General features: G+C 30.7%; 3 protein-coding genes across 4 annotated transcripts; all 3 read left to right on the top strand.

Moving 5' to 3' along the window:
- Positions 1-23,095, top strand: LOC122501576 (putative uncharacterized protein DDB_G0277255). Of its 2 annotated transcripts, none has more exons than XM_043611140.1 (2): positions 1-1,267; positions 17,304-23,095. In XM_043611140.1, the coding sequence occupies exon 2, from the start codon at positions 17,433-17,435 to the stop codon at positions 19,602-19,604; it is 2,172 nt and encodes a 723-aa protein (XP_043467075.1). In that variant the 5' UTR covers positions 1-1,267; positions 17,304-17,432; the 3' UTR covers positions 19,605-23,095. The 2 variants fall into 2 exon arrangements, with proteins under 2 accessions (XP_043467075.1, XP_043467076.1); XM_043611141.1 differs by lacking the exon at positions 1-1,267 and adding an exon at positions 3,622-3,747.
- LOC122501682 lies at positions 10,248-11,876 on the top strand. The gene has a single exon (XM_043611341.1). It carries the CDS (start codon positions 10,248-10,250, stop codon positions 11,874-11,876), a length of 1,629 nt encoding a protein of 542 aa, XP_043467276.1.
- On the top strand, positions 11,937-12,680 carry LOC122501681. The gene has a single exon (XM_043611340.1). It carries the CDS (start codon positions 11,937-11,939, stop codon positions 12,678-12,680), a length of 744 nt encoding a protein of 247 aa, XP_043467275.1.
- Positions 23,096-23,349: the final 254 nt, after the last annotated feature.

The following is a 23,349-nucleotide window of genomic DNA, read 5'->3' as shown; positions in this document are numbered from 1 at the left end:
AATTTTAACTTGTTTGAAAAGCGTACTCTGGGTAGACTGTAGGTAATAGCTGTTGCTGCTGCTGCTGCTCTCTATATACTATACCATTGCAACGCTACTATAGTGCTGGAGAACACTCGCGCGCGCTCCCTAGAAAGATCGGTTGTCTTCAACCAGCTGCGAGGTTTCTTCAAATTTTATCATCAAACCAATTGACTAATTTTATGTGCGTGAGTGACTATTGGTTTTGTTTCGGATTTACCATTTTGTTAAAATCCATCATGTGTTTTCAAGAAGCTTAGAGTTTTATTCAAATGCCGCAATATTGTTGTGAACGCAAGCCTACACCTAACCTGAAATTATTGAAGAATACATCCCTACTCTCAACTATATAAACTTTTTAAAACTCTTTCAACTTTTTTCATTCCTTGATAGGTGCATTGAGTTCCAAACTTTTCGCTCAAGCACAATTAAACTTTTTCATGAATGTTTTAAAGGATTATGGTTGTATTGTGCGCGACATTTTGTTCAAATTACTGGATTTTTATTATGCAAAAAATTATTAACAATTCGTTTTTAACCTTATTTATGTAAAAAAGTATCAGTATATTGTCTGCTATATATTCTGTATATTTTTTATACAAATTAAAATGTGTGTATATAGAAATATAAATAAATAAATATATATACATATTTATATATGTTGCGTGGGTGTGCGCGCCGTATGTGTGTGCGCCACAAATATAATACAAAATGAACATTCATTTTCTATGCTAAAATTCACTGCTCGTTTTTTAATTAAAGAATTGCAAAAAACAATATATATATATATATTAATAATAAAGTGCAAGTGAGAGTGGTGTAATTGTGGCACGCGCAATGACCGACAAAAGGTGACAAAGTGGAGTATCTGAACATCTGTTAGCATCGAGGGACGCGAGTGAAAGCAAGCCGTCTTCATCATCTTATTGCTATTATCATTGACAGCATTATCATTACCCTCACAATCAGTATTGAAATAAAAGATTTATTTCAGGACCTAACATATGAACTAAATATACTAGTGTCGTGTCATTCATAGTAGACACTAATTATAATCTCACCATTGACTTTACTCTTCGTTGTGCTTTCGAGATTAAGTGTTTACATATTTAAATGCACTTTATGCATCAACTATTTGCAACCAGAAAATGCTCCGTATAAAATCTAATTGCTCTTTTTTTTAAAAGTTACCCATGTTAAAACAACGATTCAAGAGGAGTTTATGATGTCTCTCAGTTATGTATAGGTTCGTATATACATTTAACTTCATAGAAATTGTAAATGAAGAAAATTAGTATACCTACATACCTGTTTGCAACTTGCCTATCGTATTTTCGTATTTTTACTATTATGAAAAATATCCTTAGCTCTATCAATGATCTAATTATTTCAGTGAAATAAAAACGCTTTTACTGTCAGAGCAATACATATAGAAAACAGATGGTTGAGCTCGCTGAGCCTAAATGCGTTTTGACTCTTTCCAATACACGGAGAAGAAAAGATACCCAATTTTTAGATGCCTTAGTTACTTAATTACTATTATACAATTTTAAGTTTTTAAGTAAAAATTGATGAATATTATTTAATCTAACTAAAGTCCTGACAGAAAATTTTTGGTATATTGCTTTAAATTTCTCAGAAGATAATAATCGAATAAATTTGAAAAGAAAATCCCAAGATTTATTCATTTTACTGAGACCACCCGTTTTCTGCCCTACGGGTGGTTCAAAACCTTGCATTTAACACGTTCTCAGAAAACAAAACAAGAACAATTAATTTGTTCAGAACATTTTTTTTCACAATTATTCTAATTTTCTCATATTTAATGAAAAAATTGAGGTTTATTTACATTTTTTCGTTTATTTATAACTGCTTTAAATGACGTGACATTAGTAAACAAACCTTTTTCAATAATTTTTTCAAAATCTAACAACGTAAAATGATACCTGAATTCTTAAAATTCTTTTTGACGATTTTATTACTTAACCAACAATACTTACACAGAGACAATATCAAATTTAGTACCCAACCATAATAAAACGTTCATTTTTTTCTACTATTTGTTTAGCATAAACAAAAGAAAAAAAGCTACTTGTTTAGTAAATTCGATTGTACAGTCAATATGTCGAAAATTAACTAAACTGTTTAGTTATCAGAAATGAACAGACAAACGCCATTACTATAGCCAGTTTTCTCTGTGTATGACGCACGTATGAGTAAACCTTTAAAAAATAAGTGATTAAAAACATTTTATTAACCATTTTCAACCAAATCCGACCAATTTTGAAAAATTTTCCGTCATTTTGAATTTTTAAAAAAATGACAAATGTTTAATTGTTTTAGTTAAGACTTTCGCTATGTTAGAGAAACTTATCGCTGTTTCAGATAAAATTTTTTTCCGTGCGGAGTTAAACACCGGCATGGTACTGACCATCGGAACTGACTTTCAAAACCCGATCAGTAGGTACTGGGAGTATAACGACTCCAAAACCGAATCAGTACTATATCGGAGTTAAAAAAGTATTAAAATTAGTACTGGCAGAAAAGTAGCGTAAACACAAATAAGTACTTCGAAGGAGTTAAAAAAACAAAATCTGTTATTATGGTATTATAAACATTATTAAACCGGCCACTATTAATAACAACAACAACTTTTGATTTATTAACTGTTAAAATATATTTTCAAGATTTTGAAACATTCGTCAATAATAACATCAAACATTTAATTAATTTATTATTAATTAATATGTATATCATAATAATACAATAATAAATTATTATTAACTAATTATTTAAAAATTTTTATTATTATATATTTTTAATTTATAATAAATTTTTTTTTGTTAAATGTATATACAATTACTTATTTAAATGCATATAAATATATAAAATTTATTATTATAGCACTGTATATAACGGTCCCATAATTCAAAAGGAAGTTGACGTGATGTCAGTTCCAAACTTGTGTGGCTATGTGGTATGCGTATTTGACTTACGTCCTCGAGGTCTGGGGTTCGATGCCCCGTGCGTGCGAGATTTTTCACTTTTAAATGTTCTATGTACTATTGTTAACGGTGTTAGATGAATTATAAGTTTAAATTTTAATTTACTCATTTATTTTAAATAAATAAGATAGTTTGTTTAACTTAATGAAAGAAAAGAAGAAAAATATTTTTTAAAAAACTTATTTCAATATAATAGCAAATCAAATAATTATTTACATTTTTATTGAAACTAATAAAAGTTTATTTCCTACAGAAATATTAATAATAATGATTAATTTTTAAGGACAACATGTTTCGACAGAATATATATTGTCCTCTTCAGGTCCAATTTTAATTTTAACTTTGACAATGATAATAAAAACGACAACATTTTCCTGCAATGAAGATGATATTTTAGAATCGGTGAACTAGAAATTTGATAAAAAATTTCTTTAGAAAAATTAAAATAATACTGACATAAATAATTTGAGTAACTCTTACTCATTTTTAATTTCAAACTTTTAATTTAAATTCAAATTTTCCGCCAAAAAGTAAGCTTAATTTCATTTTCAATTCAATTCAATCTCATTTTCAATTTCATTGAAATTTTATGAGAAATTTCCCGCTAAATAATTAACATAACCTCAATAGCATGACCACAGTACCATGTGCGATTTTTTAAACTTTAATAAATAAATAATTATGTAATTTTTAAATATATACAACATTTCCTCTTATTTAGGTAAGTTTTTAATTTTAAAAAAAAAATTTTTATGAAATTTCTAGTTCCGATTCTGAAGGAAAAATGTTGTCATTTTTATTATCATTATCATAGTAAAAATTAAAATTAAAAGCCAAATGGCCTGAAGAGGACAACATATTCTGTCGAAACATGTTGTCCTTATAAAATACAGTTTTTTAAAATAACACCTGTTTAAATCCGTTTAAGGTATCACATCCCCTGTAATCGGAGTCAAAAGTTTGTTGCCTCGTAATGCTATTGAACGCACTATACTTTCCCCCTCAAGTTCTTATACTTTTAGCTCAACCTGTACTTACTACCACAAATACATACTTATGTCGTACATATGCCAAATCACAGAGGTGGGGGTGCTACATAATACAAATAACGTCATAAAATAGAAGCTTTAGTTCATAATTGTAAAAAAACAAGACGGTAAACTATAAATTTTATAAATTTTATTTTATATTTATTTATATTTTATAAATTACTTACGTTTTACTTGCAAAAAACGCAACTTTGATAGCGATTATCTCTGGTTCCGTGCGGTGAAAATTTTACAAATATTTCAAGAATGATAATAAGAACGTATGGGCAAATTTTTAAAAAATTCTATAGAAAAGCGTTTAGAGGATGTAATATACCTTAAAGGCCTCGTAAAATTAATCTGACAATAATTATTAATATTCAATAAATTACTCCCCATGCTTTAATAATAATCAAATAACAGGCTATAATATTAGCTTATAAAGATACTGACCCAGTACTGACTGCCAATATAAAATCAGCACTGACAGAGTTACCAGCCAGGATTTTTCCAGTCTTGGGTCAGTACTATGGCAGTATTAGATTTTTACTTGGGACCCGAAAAACTTAGGATAACAAGTTTCAAAAAAATCAATGAAACCTTTTTTTAACACATTTTTAGCCTAAACAGTAAAAAACTAAAAAAATTTACATTAAACTTGTAAAACATAAAAATAACTTAGTTTAAAGATTTTAAACAAAATTAACAATTACTATGTCAAACGTAATGACTTTCACCAGCTGTACAAGCTTCATCGTGTGCCCAGAAAGTAACAAGGTGCTACTTTCTTCCTTACCCTGTTTTTCTTTGCATGTCAACAGAAAAATTAAAACTATCTAAAGTATTATAGACTATTTAATTATACTCTAATACAATCTAAAGACAGATGATTAACCTACAAAAAACAAAAAGCACATTTTATAAAACTGTATAACGAATGAAGTATGAGGTTTTGAAAAATTTCAACTACTTCGTACATTGGACAAACTTTTTGCACTTTACACTGAAAAAATATTGATAGATGAGAACCAGAGAACCCAGAGAAATGGTATATTTGTCTCAGAACCAACTAGACTTTTTATTTGTTTGAAATAAATTTTATTTGGTTTAAATAATATTTTTCCTCTGGGTGTACAGTGGTACAAATTTAACAAATTGCGATTCTAGCTGGACAAAAGTCAAAATTTTTATGTCATCAAAAATTTTTAACTTCTTGACTGGTACGGCTTAAAAGATAAATATTGTTTCCACAAATCTGCAGGCTCCATTTTTCTAATATTTGTGACGCGACCCGAAGAAACGTTCCTAAGAAGGAAAAAATTTGAGGTTATGTTTTAAATTTTTTGAGTAAAAATACAGAAAGAGAATCAATTAATAATTAAAAATTGTTGGTCTTCAAGTCTTTATTATATTCAAAATATTTAATGAATATTGGTTTCAAATTTAAATAATTAAAAACGAACTTTTAATCAAGATAAATCTAACTCGAACCCAACCTATAATTCGTTTGCTTCTTAGGTACCTTTCTTGGGGTCGCGTCACATTTAGTACTTAGGAATATTTTTGGTTACTGTAAATAATCAAGAGCAGGGCAAAATTTTAAAAATCCAAAATGTCAGATCCAACATGGCATCTTACATTTTGAAAAAACTGACTAATTACCACAACACCTTGGTATGGGGCCGTCCATAAACTACGTCGCGCCTTAGAGGGGGGGGGGGGGGTGGAATTCATTTTTTGTGACGTTCTGTAGAAAAAATGGCGCTAAAGCATGTAAAATTTGTGACGTGGGTAGGGGGGGGGGATTATGCAAAATAGTGTGACGTACTTTGCGAACGGCCCCTATCTTGTGGGATAAACTTTTTGAAAAATTATTAAATTTTTATAAAATTAGGAACCTAGGGGTTCTAGAGATCGATAATTACGAACCTGATGTTAATATTATTTGTATTATTTTAATTCCTCTAAATTTTCTGTAATACAAAATTTCTTTACCTATGAAAAACTAGATACTAAACCTACAAATTTCACATTTCTACCCCGTGATATTTTCTATGGAAATAAATTACCCCCAAAATACATTATTTTTTCGATTTTTTAAGAAAAATGTGTGAAAAATGTGTGAATCTATAAAAGATTTTTAACAATAAGAGTTTAAAAGAGTATGTCTTAGGGTCAAGTCCCGTGGCATCGTTTTGAGTTGCGTTTTGTAACTAGGCCATGAGTGCAAATAGAGCAAACATATATCTGTATCTCTCTCACACTCATTGCCCAGTTACAAAACGCAACGCAAAACGCTATCATGGGACTCCAGCCTTAGTTATTAAGACCCGCGATAGATATAAAAACTCGTGATAATGAAATAGCTTTCAATGGTTTTTTTTGTCGCCACATTGGATCCGCCGTATTCAATTTCTACAAATTGACTTTATATTCGTAACCAGTGACTTCTAAAACCCCTAAATACTAATAATTCGCACCACTGTGCGATGTGCCTATTCAGGGATCTCTGGTTATTATTGATAGGTCCTGGGTTTCGATCCCAAGCGGACTGAGTCCTCCATTTTTCCATAGTTTAATTTTTCAATAAATTTCAAATATAAAAAATTATAACGGACAATGATAATAATTAATAATGTATTAGTATCATTTTAACCTTCGCGCTACCGGCTGGCCACCCGGTGTGGCCAAGTAATACATATAATGTTGTATATTTGCTCGACTTTTGTATCAATCGAATCGACATTTTAACTCACTGAACAAAATTTTATCTATATTCGAAAAGTACAAAAATAAATTTTTTTTTGTTTATTTATAACAATTGAAAAAGTATGCACGAGAATACTGAAAATTGACTGGGTGTTTTTTTTGTATATTGCAAAAAAAATAAAAATAAAATCATTAAACTTATACAGTAAAATTGTTTTATATCAATAAATACAATATATTTTGATGTTACAATACATTTTTTATTTGTTTAAACAAATTATTGTTGTTACAGTAGAACCCCGATTATCCGAGCTAATGTGGACCGGACCTACCTCGGTTAAAGCGAAAACTCGGATAAAACGGACTTTTATTTTAGTATATGTAATTTAACATTTTATTTTTCAAAAAGTCTCTACGATAAACGAGAAAGGGACTTTTATATTCATATTCCATAATAACTTTATCAATTTATTAAAAAACAAGAATTTTTCAAAATTATTCTACTTTTTAGGGTTCCGTACACCTACGGTGTATCTGCGGAACCCTATAAGGCTATTCAAGTTGGGTGGGGTAAAATTCAAGATGGATGCTAAATGGTGCACAAACATTGTATAGAAAGTGTATGGGATAGAGTCTAATTTTTTAAATATCTCGCTTAAACGAAATTTTTAACCATAAGTTTATTAGGATTTTATGTTTCATTTTTAAATAACTATTTTTTGCAATAATAAAATCAATAAAAAAATAAAATCGATTTTTATTATTGCAAAAAAATGTTCTTTAAAAATGAAACATAAAATCCTAATAAACTTATGGTTAAAAATTTCGTTTAAGCGAGATATTTAAAAAATTAGACTCTATCCCATACACTGTCTATACAATGTTTGTGCACCAGTTAGCATCCATTTTGAATTTTCCCCCACCCAACTTGAATAGCCTTATTGGTGAGACTCTTGTGTCCGTAGCCAAATCGTATCCCCCCCCCTAGTGGCTAAACTATTTGACCTAGAGAGCTCAAATTTGGTACAGATACGTATTTTCACACGTAGATTCCAGGAAAAATATAGAGAATCTGATTGGAGGTGATGGCCATAGCGTTGTCATTGTCGAGGAAATAACAAGATTTTTGGCCAAAAATGCATAAAAAGTGACCACCCCCCCCCCTAACTTCTAAGCTATTCAACATGGGGGCTAAAATTTGGCATACTGGTGTATTTTAACGCGAATATTACAGGAAAAATATAGAGAACTTGCTATGTAATAATAGCCATAGCGTTGTCAAGGAAAAACTAAAAAATTTTTTGAAAATTTTTTTTTCTTCTAATTTCCACATTCTTTGATCTAATTAACTAAAAATGGGTTTATTAGTATATTTTTACAGTCTGATCACAAAAAATATATTAAAAAAAATGTTTTTAATTTTTTTTAGATTTTTTAAAAAATTTAAAAATAAAATTAAAAAAAAAATTGGACAAGTGCGAGTTGAACTCGCACTGCAATGGCGGGTTCCGTACACAAATATTAAAACAATACTTGCAACATTTATCGGTAATTGGTAGAATTAAAATAAACAATTAAAAAAATATATTAAAATTATTTGATAAAAAAAATAACTAAATGAAATTAAACTAATGTATATCTAATATTGTTGTTTTAATAGTTGAATTAGTTTTCTAACAAAAAGTTAGAATTTAATTAACTATGCAACTCTACTTAAAACATGGTCCTTCGAGCCGGATTCTATAAAGAAGAGTAAAGGTGAAGAAATAAGTGATTAAATAATATGTTTTAACTGTGAATATTTTAAGTAATTTACAGTCTATGCGTAAACATTAAGTGCATTTGTGTTAAATAAATCGTACAATTTATTTATATCACTTTTAATAAACGTAAAGCAACTCTATGACCTCTTAAAAATCGTTCAAGTGACATTATGAACAAAGTGTAAAGTGAGAGTGTCATAAAAATAACAATAATTAAAAACTATTGGACAATTGAAATTGGACGTTTATACGAAAGTTATTAAATCCGTGTACTGTTTGTGAAATTTTAAACAACATACTGGATTTTACAACAACGACCAAAATCCTGTTCCAATAACTACAGAGGCAATTTGGATCGAGAAGCAGCAAAGGGATCTAGCAGAACATCTACAAGGTAACGCTCATTTATGGATTCGCGAATCCTTTAATATTTCCTTCCTAAAAAATGGCAGAGATTCAAATAAGACAAAATAAACAAAAGTTCACAACTTTAAAGGCACAAGCAACAAAATTTAAACAATTTCTTGAAGAATATCAAACGACCGCGCCAAATATAATAAAATTAAATGTTCGGTTATATAAATTTAAAGCTAATTTTCACAATTTTGACGATATTGCTGATCAACTAGAACTTCTTGATGAAGAAGTTGATCATTCAGTAGATCGTTATGAAATCGAAGAAACATATTTAGATCTTTTGACACTTGCAGAACAACTAAAAATAAGTTCTACTCCTGTTAACGTTAACATCCGCGATCATTTAAAAGACTAGATTCTTCTGTTGTATCAAAGCCCTACGCATTTTCAGTAAATATTCGAGAGCCCAACAATCAATTAATGACTAGTGTGTGCCTACGCGTTGCAAATCGAAATAATGAATTTTTTAAATGTCGCGCATTACTAGATACGTGTTCAACTGCTAATTTTGTCACTGAAAATTTAGCAAACAAATTGGGTTTAATAAAAAGAAAATGCTCGGTTCCAGTAGGAGCTCTATAAATGATATGACAACGGTGACAAAACACGTAGTCACGATAACCTTTCGTTCAACATACACTGATTTTGAAAAAACCCTTGACTTCTTAACAATTCCTTCTATATCAAATTGTATCCCGAGCGAACCAATACATCGCGAAAGTTTGAGATTGCCTTCAAATTTACCTCTTGCCGATCCAGAAGTTCATATTCCTGCTCCAATTAATGTGTTGATTGGTTCTGGACCGACATTGTCTCTGTTATGCATAGGGCAAATTAATTTATCAAAAAATCACGAAGACATTTTTTTGCAAAAAACGCGATTAGGATGGATAATTGGAGGAAACTTTAATTATTCAAAGCAAGTAAATTCAGCAAAATGTAACTTAATTAACTTGCTCGACACGTTAACTCGTTTTTGGGAAATCGAGGAAGGAAATAAAAATGTAACTTCGTCGAAGGAAGAAGTTGAATGTGAAGAATTCTTTCGCAAAACGGTAAAACGCGTTGAAAACGGTCAATATTAGGTCGCGCTATTGTTTAATTCCAAACTTCCGGAACTCGGAAATTCGTATTCAAGAGCTTTAAAACGATTAAAAGCTCTTCTTTATAAATTTTAAAAGGATCCTGTCATTATAACAGATATAGAAAAAATGTATCGACGGATTTTTGTTCGCGAAAAAGACCGAAAATTTCAAAAAATTCTATGGAAAGAAGGTGATGCTGTTTAAACGTACACGTTAAACATGGTCACATTCGGTTTGTCTCCGGCCCCTTTTCTAGCAATCCGATGTCTTTATCAACTTGCCGAAGACGAAGGCGATGAATTTCCTTTAGCACGTGAAATTTTAAAAAATCACTTTTATGTCGATAATGTTTTAACTGGTGGTGAAACCATTTCACACACGATTCAAATGCGAAACGAACTAATTGAGATTATGCGTCGTGCTGGATTTAATCTTCGTCAATGGGCCTCTAATAATGAGGAAATAATTCGCGACATAGATAAAGACGATAAATGCGTTGATTTTGAATTTGATAAAGAACAAACGGTAAAAACTTTGGGAATTACGTGGGACGCGAAAAACGATGTCATTAAATATACGGTTAATCCCATCGAATCACATTTGGTAAAAACGAAAAGGAACATTCTTTCCGAAATAGCAAAAATTTTCGATCCATTAGGTCTTTTAGGTCCAGTCATTTTATTCGCAAAACAAATAATGCAAGAATTTTGGAAATTAAAATTAGACTGGGGTGAATTAGTACCCGCTAATATTTTCACCTTATGGTCGCGGTATTGTAATCAGTTACCAGCATTAAAGGAGGTTATGTTCGAAAGAAGAATTTTAATTTCTGATTTTATTAAGATTGAATTACACGGATTCAGCGACTCCAGTGAGAGAGGTTACGGGGCTTGTGTATATTTAAGATCATTTGACGAAAATGGAAAAATTCTTGTCAAATTAGTGTATGCAAAATCGCGAGTGGCTCCGTTAAAAACTGTTTCCTTGCCGCGACTCGAGTTATGCGGCGCGCAATTGTTGGTTAAAATCACTGACGAAGTGAAAAAGGACCTCAAATTAGAATTCGATTCAATTACTTACTGGACTGACTCAACTATCACTATTAACTGGATTAAAACGTCTCCTCACTTATTAAAAACGTTTGTAGCGAATCGTGTTTCGGAAATCCAAAATTATTCGTTACCCGAACAATGGAGACACGTATCTTCGAAAGAAAATCCAGCCGATGCGTTATCACGAGGTCAATTACCGTACGACTTTCTCAAAAATCATCTTTGGTTTAACGGCCCAAATTGGCTTCAAACCAAAGAAGAATTTTGGCCACAATCTCAATTTGAACAAATGAACGAACTTCCTGAAATAAAAGAAAATGTTTGTCTTTTGTTAAGCGAGATAATGCCTGAATTTTTATTATCCTTTTCTTGTTATTCTTTATTATTGAAAGCCGTAGCATATTGTTTGAGATTTAAATATCGAAAAAACACACAACTTTTGGATATCGATGAATTAAATCGAGCTGAGAAAAGGATAATTAAAATAATTCAGACATCATCTTTTGCAAATGAGATTCGACTATTATCTCAATCAAAAGAACTTTCCAAGGGAAGCAAAATCTTTCCACTTAACCCATTTTTAGATGAGGAAAAAATTCTGAGAGTGGGTGGAAGATTAAAACATTCAGATTTGCCATATGCGGTTCAACATCCTATTCTTTTGCCTAAATCTCATGCCATAACTGATCTTATCATTCGTATTTGTCATTTAAAGAATCACCATTCAGGAATTCAAACGACCCTTTATTCCATGAGACAAAAGTATTGGGTAGTGGATAGTCGAAGTGTGGTATGAAAGGTTATTCGTAAATGCGTACAATGTTTTCGAACAAATCCACCAAAGGTTGAGTATATAATGGGCAATTTACCGAAGGTTAGAATTACTGTCTTTGTTTGCCTCGTAATTAAAGCAGTACATCTGGAAGTAGTCAGCGATTTGACTACCGAAGGATTTCTGGCCGCATTAAAAAGATTTATAGCACGCAGAGGAAAACCTCTTAACATTTTTTCTGATAATGGGACTAATTTTGTTGGAGCGAACAACCAACTTAAAGAAATCTATGCTTTGTTCAATTCTAATGAGCATCAATCAAAATGTTTCAAGTTTTCAAGCGATTTATGTGTGCGTTGGCATTTTATTCCACCTGTTTCTCCCTATTTCGGAGGACTTTGGGAAGCAAGTGTCAAATCATTTAAACATCACGTTAAAAGAGTAGTAACCGATTCTTTATTCACATTTGAAGAATTTAATACTTTTACAATAGAAATTGAAGCCATTATGAACTCCAGACCTTTAACTCCTATCTCAAATGATCCTAATGACCTTCTTGTTCTAACACCTGGTCATTTCCTAATCGGCGAATCGTTAACAAGTATTCCTTCTCTTGATGTCACAACAACTGCTACAAACCGGCTTTCCAATTGGCAACATCTGGAGAAGATTCGCCAACACTTTTGGGCCAGGTGGTCCAACGAATATTTAAACGAATTGAATATTCGCTCAAAATGGACTAAAGGTCAACATTCGATCCAGGAAGGGACACTTGTAAGTATCAAGGAAGATAATTTACCACCAATAATGCAATGGAGATTGGGTTGAGTAATAAAAATGCATCCTGGAGATGATGGCATTCTCCGGACAGTGGTAGTAAAAACTGCCAATGGCGAATTAAAACGAAATGTAAAGGGATTATCACCCTTGCCCATCAACAAATTTATGTAATTTCTAGTTGATCACTCCGTTCTCAACGGGGGGAGTATGTTGTGTTGTACACAAAATTTTACAATATTCAAAATAATGAATAAATTTAAGATAGATATTTTCAGTAAAAATTTGTCAAAAATATTTATGACTTTACAACTACTGTACTTAGGTCTAGTACCTTTTTTTATAACTTAAACTCACAGATTAAGTAATAAAATTGAACGTGTTTTTAAAGTTATTTTTGGGATTAAGAGCCAGATGAGTTTAGATTTGGAAACTATTTTGACAATAGACATTGTACTCTGAACTTTATTGCACTTAACGGACTTCTCATCTGTTTGTAATTAGGGCCCAGGACCCTTTACCTGAAACTGTACACGGAAAAAAATTTCATGACGCGAACGAGCAATATTGGGAATATAATTAAAATAAAGAACAACATAACCAACGTTGGGAATTAAGCTTAACAACATTAGCCGAAAGTTTAACCAATTCAGTGATAGTGAGCTTTGGTTGAGTGCAATTCGTCAGCCATATGGGAAGTATATGGAAATCTTGTTTGACAGCATAAATATCAGTTTTGTGTTTTTTTAGTTTTAAAACAGTATTAAGTTCAATAATTTACTTTCATATGGTTGTAATTTGAAACATACGATTGAAAAAAATTAAAAATCCGCATTTAATTTTAATTTTCACAGAATTTTAATTATATCTGTCATTGTAGGGTTAGATTGTCTTTCAAGTAAAATTCAATATCGCTATTCTAGCGATAATGCCAATATCGCTCGCTCGTTTTTGACGAAATGTTTAGCTGTTATGGCGAAAAATTTCTCCATTTCAGTTGTACTTTTTTTCCGTGTACGAATTTAGCTATATCCCCTCTTGTTTGCACTGTATCCCCACTTTTAAACTACAATCTCAGGATAGAAAACCGATCTTAGATCCAGGTTAATCAGTTGCTCTTCGTCTTTGTAATAAACTATACATTGAATAAATACTTATAGAATCCGTAAAATAATCTATGCGTTTCATTTACACGAAATCCAATGCATTTTTTTAAGTAGAGTTGCATATTTAATTAAATTCTAACTTTTTGTAAGAAAACTAATTCAACTATTAAAACAATTGTAAACAATAATAAGTATAGGAACAAAATTTTCAAAATTAGTTTTTCGACTTACACGGAGAGACCGAGATTATTAATAATTTTTGTATAAAATCACACTAGAATTTACTATTTTCACATTGCAACCACCGGAAATAAGGGGACTTTTTGTATTTTTTACTATTTTCTTCACTAAGTCACTAATCCGACAAATGTTCACCAAATTAGCAAAGTTTCTTACTATTTCGTCCAATAGTTCCAAACAACTGTAGTAAACTCAGAAGTATTGTGTACATAAAATTACTATAGTCGTTTGTAAATGCAGAAAGAAAGAGTGAAACAAAAAATACGGACTTTTATCGCCGGTTTCCCATCAATTCTTGACTAATGGAGGTAAACTGGAAGGATATTTACATACACAGACACACACACACTTACACACTTATATATTTGTTGGATAAATATTTGAAGACACACACGTGTTTATTTCACTTATATGTACAGACGCGGTTAATTAATACACTAATACACAACTGCACGCACAACAACGAATTTCACTGAAAGTATACATCTTTGTTTCCTTATATATTGAATGATGAAAATTTACAGCACTTACGAGAAAGCAGTTTACTTTTAACAACTTATTATAAGACATAGTTCTTGGGACAGGAATAAATGCAAAATTTATTAATTTATAATGGTCAATTTCCGAGATAACGAACGACCTACGTTTCACTTTATATTTAATTATTGTAGATAATATCCAAATTTATTTTACATACGCGAAACATAGTCACTGTCAATGATCGGATGGCATCGGCTCATTTACGGAGATTGACGAAGTTAGCAACCAATAGAAATGCAGGCGCCATATGACTGCACTCGCTATGTTTTCATTTGTCAGATTTTGTCTAATTAAATTAGAGAAAACTATAATCAATTTTTGCTACATTTACAACTCTTACACAAAATATTAAAACTTGCTATTTCAATGTAGCAAATGTATCTATTTCTTTTGTAAATTTATCTATTTCTGTAGTACATTATGATAAAAGTCCCCTTATTTCCGGTCATTGCAACCATTTTTAGTAATTTTTACAGATGTGGGTCTCTCCGTGTATTATTGTTTACAATATTAGTTATACAATACTTTAATTTCTTTTAGTTATTTTTTTTTATCAAACAATTTTAATATATTTTTTTAATTGTTTATTTTAATTCTACCAATTACCGATAAATGTTGCAAGTATTGTTTAAATATTTGTGTACGGACCCCGCCATTGTAGTGCGAGTTCAACTCGCACTTATCCAATTTTTTTTAATGTCGCGACTCGGATAAGTCGAACTAGGCCAGTCGAAATACTCGGATAATTGGGTATTTCCTCTTCTGACGCCAGCTCGGATAATCGAGACTTCGGATAAAGCGAGCTCGGATAACCGGGGTTCTACTGTATTTACCAACTTTTTCCAGAATGCACCTAGAAAGTTGCAGTTTTTTCCTAATTTTGCAATTTACTAAATCTTATATAATTACAGATAAAGAATAAAAATTGAACTATTGTTTAAACAATTTTTAAACAAATTATTGTTGTTATTTACCAACTTTTTCCAGAATACACCTAGAAAAAGTTGCAGTTTTTTCCTAATTTTGGAATTTACTAAACTCTATATGACTGCAAATTGCAATTTATAAACAAATTATTAATTTGTTTATAAATTGTTTAAATTATAATTTTATTTTATTCTTTACCTGTAATAATATAGAATTTAGTAAATTGCAAAATTAGAAAAAAACTTGCAACTTTCTAGGTGCATTCTGGGAAAAGTTGGTAAATAACAACAATAATTTGTTTAGAAATTATTTAAATAATAATTCAATTTTTATTCTTTATCTGTAATCATATAAGATTTAGTAAATTGCAAAATTAGGAAAAAACTGCAACTTTCTAGGTGCATTCTGGAAAAAGTTGTTAAATAACAAGAATAATTTGTTGAAATAATTTTTTAATAATACTTATGACTCGTTTCAGTAAATGTTGCAATATTCATAAAACATTATTAAAATACAGTATTTGTATTAACACATAATTATATACAAAAAGTTTGATGAATTTTAATCGTTTTGGGAACATAAAAGTAAAATAGCGTTGGGACACACCGGGTGGCCAGCCGGTAGTCCGCGTATACAAAAATCTTTGGTAGCGCGAAGGTCAATCCGAGTTTTCCTTTAAAATTATAAGCGTGTTTCTTTTCTTCTCGCTCTCTCTAGTGGTATTTATAACTTATTCATTTATTCAAAACCAGATAATTTTTAATTCATTTTTGTCGTAGGTTTAAATAAATTGTCTCAAAATTTACTTTATTCTCTAAATTTGAATTAGTGAAAAATGTGGATAAACTGTAAAATTATAAAAAACCCTATTTCTGCTGGTGTAATAAAAAAATTAATAAATAACAATAATACATTTTTTAAACATATAACAATGCATTATGACATCAATAGAATTTTTACATAAAATATGTAAAATTAAAAATTCTTAACCATTTCATTTCTTTTACTATAAGTCAAATGCAAACAATAAAACATTGCCCAAAAAGCACGTAATATATTACACTCATGTTATAATGTAATGGTAATATTACCTGGGGTGCGATTTTGTAATTTGACTTAGATTTCGACATTGACTTTCATTTCCACTTGGACGTTGAGATTTATTTTCACTTTGACTTTGACTTTTATTTTGAGTTTCATTTTCACTTTGACTTTGACTTTTACTTTAAGTTTTATTTTCACTTCAAATTCAAAATCAACATCAGAGTCAAAATCTAAGTTAAAGTCCAAATGAAAATGATTTTCAAAATTCAATGTCTAAATCAAAGTCCAAATCAATGTTAAAGTTTCTAAAAAAAGTTAATGCGAAAGTCAAAGTCGCACTGAAAATCAAAGTCAAATTACAAAATCGTAGCCCTGGTAACATTACTTTAATATTGCAACAATATTAGTGTTGTACAAAAGTAAATAAAATATGTACATCTAATGATTGAAGAAGAGAAGTTTTTTTTGTTTAATCAATAAATTTACACTTTATTGAAATTTTTTTTATAAATCGTGTAATAATATGACCATCAGACGGATATTTTAATATTACTATACCAGTAATACTAGTAGCACGTAATATTATAGTAATGTTACAGTACTATTACATGTTATAGATAAAGCAGATTTGACTGTATGAGTCAGTAATAAGTTTACTGGTTTTCAAACAAAATATTTTATTTTTCATAACTAATAAATTTAAATTTAAATTTTATTGATTATCAATTAATCTCTATTTTAATTTTAACCTCTTTTTTACCTACAGTCCTATAAATGTCTTGCAGTAAATGATAAAAAAAAACTTTTTTGTTTGCAGGTTCGTTGGAGTTTTTTAAGAACCGAAAACTGATGTTAAGCTATAATCTATTTACATTGTCTAGTCAGCAAAGGAATCCGCATTAGAAAAGAACTACCATAAAAGAAAGGGAATAGTTTTGGGCTCAAGATGGATTTAACTGAAGCTTTTACTCCCGGTGGTGGTGGCAGCGGGGTTGTAGTTACTGAAGATATGGAAAAAACAGATTTCTTTGATTTTGTTGTTTCACCACAATCTTTGTCATCAGCTCAAGGAACTCAGTCAGTACCCCCTCATTGTACTTCAATTGAAACTAATGAAGAGAGTATTTTGCGTCAAACACAAAACTGTAGGGCCTTGGATTTTTTACATAATCGACAGTTAGGTATGGAAGATACCGAACGCGTATTGCCTTTCATTAAAGAAACAAATAACAATACTCTGACTGCATTACCACCGGTTTCTACAATTACCAGTTCTTTGAGTCAGCATTCTAGAAATAATAATTGCGATAATAATGATCATATTTCAATGGAACATTCTGACTGTGATTATTGGAGCGCTGTTGGAGATAATAAAGACTCAGCATGTAATATTCTTCTTGAAGATTTAAATAAATACTGTTGGTCTACGCACCATACGGATTGCCATCATTCACTTGTAGGTCAGTCTGCCGATGCTTCTATTGATTTACATCAACAAGTTAATGATTCTGTATCAACTGCTTGTAGTGACAATGGTAGACAGAATACAGATGGCGCCATTTATACTTTGACTGTACTCAACAATGAAACTGATTCGATGGATGCGTTGGACTGCTGCAAGAGTCCAGTTCCGACAGTTTCCGACACGTGGTCTCTGAGACCCAATCTTGACCTGGACGCGATTCTTAGCTTAGAGCCTGCAACAACGGAACAACAAGACCATGAAAGAATTGGAATAGATTCTTCTGGAAACTCCTTTCACACGTCAAATCATCCAAGCACTCATTACTCCACGGACGATGGGAATTTTGTCGACAGCAAAGAATTACCGAGATTGCAACCGAACCCTTTAGGTGACAACAATAATGACTGGAAGCTATCTGATCAAAACCACTTAAATGAATCGACAGTTGCAACAGCAACAGTCTCTGCTGTTGTTTCAGATTCTGCAGAGAGTTTACTTAGAAGCGCTCTTCAAGGAAAGTTATACACAACATGTTCTTCTGCTCCTGTTTTGGTGTCCTCATCCTCAACATCTCAAGCTAATTCTACTATATCCTTAACAGCTTCCTCCACTGGCAGTACATTGCAACTTATTGCCGATCAACATCTCCATCAACATCAGCAGCAAGATCATTTGGAAGAGGAAGTAATAAACACCGATGAAGATCTAATATTATCTCACTTAGACACACCTACATATCGGCCAGGAGAATATGAAAAGCTGAAGAATATTGCGAACGAAGTGGTTGAGTCCTACTGCAGTTTGGAACCTGTTTGCAACGTTGCTGCCACAACAGTTATGTACACCTTGGATCCAAGCAGTGGTAGTCTCGGAACTATCACTTTGCCAGCTGATTTGAGCCAAGTTGGAACTGTAACAGTGGTGACAGCAAGCAGCCTCGCTGCTCAACAAGAGATTCTACAACAAGCCGTCAGCACCCGATCAGACATTTCGGAATCAATCCAGCAGCAAGTAACATCTAACCAGATAACGAATGCAAGGGTGACTACTAGTGGGAGTACCAGCTCGACTACAAAGTCCGGCAAGAAATACTGCAGACGCAAGAACAATAGCACAAACAATTCCAATACTGGAGCGGCTAATGCGTCATCGTCTTCCTCTCTTCTAAGTAGCAATAATAGCATTAATAGTAGTAGTGGTAATAGTAACAATAACTCTAATCAACAACAATCTGGACAGCCCAGTGGTTCTCCTAGTAGTGTTCAAAGGAAAGAAAGATCTCTTCATTACTGCAGTATTTGCAGTAAAGGTTTTAAGGATAAATATAGTGTAAACGTGCACATTAGGACACACACTGGAGAGAAGCCTTTTGCTTGTTCACTATGTGGAAAGAGCTTCCGACAGAAAGCTCATTTAGCCAAACATTACCAGACACATGTAGCACAAAAGCCAAATGTTGCCAACGCCAACAACAATAATGCAAGCACTAGTACAACTAGCAATAGCAATAACAATAGTAATAGTAATAGTAGTAGTTGTAGTAATAACAATAACAGTAGCAACAATAATTCTTCTGCCGATTTGTCAACGGGAAGGACACAACCACAACTTGTTACTACCATTGCAGCCAGTTGTAATCCAACTTGCAATTGATTTATCTGAGTGATGAGCGGTGTAAAAAATTATTGAAAGATACACAATGTGTTCTACGCCTTAAAAATATGGTACTCCTTTTTTACTTTTTTATTTTTTTATCTGTAGCAAGTGAAATGCGTCGAGAATCTCCTGTTTCATAAATAATAAATGTAAAAACATTTCACTCATTTTTTACATTGTGTTCTTCCCGAGATTTTCAGTTTTTTCATATTTTTTGAGCGAGACTCACTCGACGTGCATCACTATCTGAAACATTCGCTCAAATCTTATTTTAAATGACTTTAAAAGAGCTTATTCTATATCAATTTGCCTCCTCTTTTAATTAATTGATTAATTAATTGATATTGAGTTATTTTAATAATAAATTATTTAATAATACTCCTTTTTAGAAAGAGCAGCAACTCTTTGGGTTAAAAAACTGTTACTCCTACTTTGATAATAACAATTAAAAATCTTTATTAACAGAAATGCAATATCAAAGTCTTTTAGAATACAATTCACTGTTAATTATAATTAAACGTGTTTCATAGAAGCATACATTGTATTTACAATTTTATTATTATCGTTTTCCTTATTTTTCGTTTCTCTTATCGTAAATCTCTATATCAAATTATTGTATTGTTAGTAAAAAATTATGTATTTTATTGATTGAACCAATGCAACGAATATATAATCTATGATAACTTTCTAATGAAGTGAAATTATTATATTTACTTTAATATTTATTAATTTAAATTTTCTTTTAAGTAAATAACTTTAGTTTATTTTATATGTATAACACATTTTCATTATGTATTGATGCGTTTGTTCCTCTGTGGAAACCAAATTTGACTACATTATTGCTACATATAAATAATATCATAACTTAACAATATACACGTATTGTTATTAGACTTTTATTATATTCATAACAAATGTAAGGAACAATTATTAGCACAAACTGTGATTTAGATACAATATTTGTCTACGTTGTCAATGGTTTTAAAAGAGATTTTTAATAAAGCTTTTTATTTGTACTTATAAAGTTTATTAGTAGTAGGAAAATATGCTTTCCTAAATATTGAGAATTATTTAATTCATAAAGCACTTATGTTACTCAAGATTTTTATACAATTTATTTTAGTGAAAATTTATACCTTTGACATTACTTTAATAAAATATAATTTAGTTTTATTGAGAACTGTTCAAATTTTTCATCTTTAGAAAATCTGAAGAAAGCAAATCTTATCCCTTCATTTATTGCTCCTATAGAATCTTTCAACAGTACAAAACTTTATTAAATTATTTTTTAATCGTCAACTTGATTCAATTTCTTTTTTAATATTTAGTTAATTTTATTAATAATTAGGTATACAAAATAGTAAATATACATTTATGAACAATTTTGTTTCTTCTTTTAAATTTATTAACATACATATATACCCCCACCACAACATCTAAACTTGCAGCAACATTGACAATATTGCCGCAAGTTTCACAATATTGAAACTGTCCTAAAAATTTATTAAAGATTTACTTGCAAACTTGGAAAAATTTACTTGTAAAGTTTAGTGAAAATTGTGTAATGATTTAAATGTCCCACTTCAATATAAATGTTTATCGTCAAATTTTCCTAAAAATTTAGCTTAACTTTTCTGAACATTTAAATTAAATTTTCGACTTCTCTCTTATAAGCGAAAATGTAGCATACATTTTTCAGGAAAGTTTCACGCTAAACATTTATTGAAGTGGGACATTTAAATCTTTACAAAATTTTCACTAAACTTTGCAAGTAACTAATTCGAAATTCGCAAGTAAAACTTTAATGAATTTTTAGGAAAGTTTCGGTGCTGTGTGGATTTAGATGCTGTAGAGGTAATAATTTATTAATTTAAAAAGAAAAAAAATGTTATTTGTGATTTGTCACCTATATTTCTGACCAGCGCAGATGTCTAGGTCAGTGTTTTATATTTTCTTTGCGTCATATATTATTGTGATTATTAACATCTCATAAGATATTAATACATAATAATACGTATAATTAGATAAACTTAAATATAATAATTTTAATGATTATGTAAATTGGTTAAAACTAACTTCTAGTGGTTAAAAGCTATCGATCTACCCTAATTACAATTGATTCAAGTAGAGTTTAAACTGTTACTATATTTTCTAGTCTTAACGAAATTATGCGGATAATATGACGTAAGTATATATTATGTATTTTCAGCATTTCTACTTTTAGCTTAGAAATGTAATAAGTTTGTAATAACCTTGTCAAGTAAAACTAAACTGTGTGTTTTTTTCGATTTAAATACAAGGAAAATGTAACTCAAATTTTTTTGCAGATTGCACTTAAAAAAGAATTTTTTGATTTATACGAAATATGTAATACCTATGCAATTGAGGAGCTTGATTCTAGAACCCAGCTCCTCAATTGACCTGCAAGACAATCAAAATGTTTCACAATGACAATGTTTATTAACATGCTTCACATTTAATTACACGTGATTAATAATGTGTTTAACCGATAAAAGTTCCTTAAGGCTGCGTCTACAATAGAAAAAAATAATGTGTAGAAAAATGTGTAATTTGTAGTGTAATGTGTATTGTTTTTAGCACTGCCAACTGTCAGGGTCGATTACACTATACATAACACAATTTTCTACACATTATTTTTTCTGTTGTAGACGCAGCCTAATAACTATTAAAAATACTGACAATTGTAAAAATATATAAGGTAAATGTCCCTATTTGTGGACTACTTAAATTTCTACTACACTTAAAAGTGAATAAAAAATGCCTTTTATGTTTTTTTTTATAAAAATATTTTTTTACTATAAGAAGATATATTGATTTTTAAAGCAAATATGACTTTAAATCAATTGTTTTATTGTCAAAATATAGAAATTATTGTGTTTTTATGAAAAAAGGTTAATGTACTAATTTGTGAATCGATTAGTATTTTTCATGAAAACGCTATAAGCACCAGCTGTTTAAAATAGTTATTTTCGTATTAAGGGCGCAAAATAGGTGATTGTGGCGAAGGCGAGATTAGGGAAACCAATGGGACCCGAAGGGTATAGAGTCGCCGAGGTTTCCCCATAATCTCGCCTGAGACTCTATCACCTTTTGCGCCCGTGCTGCGAACAACATTTTTTGTTCTGCTGCATGGAAAGTGTGTTATTAAGTGCACACACATTTGAATGAATTGTTTCTTTGTTCCATATTGTTAAAAATGACATGTTATGCCATTTTCCAAAAGTTAAGGTCACTGGATGCACAAATGAGCGAAAAAATATTTTACGCCCGCTTCTGTAATGGCTGCGGGCAGGAATGTATTTTGCGCCCGCTCTCCATACCTCTGGGCGGGAATCACTTACTTTGCGCCCGCCGCCTCATGTGCACGAAATAACACACTTTACGTGCAGGCAGGACAAAAAAGTATAAAGATAGGCAAATATAAATTTTTAAAGGTAATAATTTAAAAGAATTTTTAAGTGTTGTTTGTGAATGTAAATGTTTATATATTTTTACAATTATTGTCAATATTTTAATAGTCATTAATGAACGGTTACCCAATATTTTGATCGGTCAACCTTTGGCAGCCATAGTTTACATGAAAGGAAAATAAAGCAAACAAAGTTTTGTTTAATATATTTTGTATTGAAAAATTCAAGAAAACTTTTGATACGATCAAGAAATTTGACAAATGAAAAGTTTATAAAATAATATATGTTTTCAGGGCACCCTCACAGAATTA

Source organism: Leptopilina heterotoma, unplaced genomic scaffold (assembly GCF_015476425.1).
Source record: "Leptopilina heterotoma isolate Lh14 unplaced genomic scaffold, ASM1547642v1 Lhet_212, whole genome shotgun sequence".
Classification (NCBI taxonomy): domain Eukaryota; kingdom Metazoa; phylum Arthropoda; class Insecta; order Hymenoptera; family Figitidae; genus Leptopilina; species Leptopilina heterotoma.
This window is presented reverse-complemented; position numbering and strand designations above follow the sequence as displayed.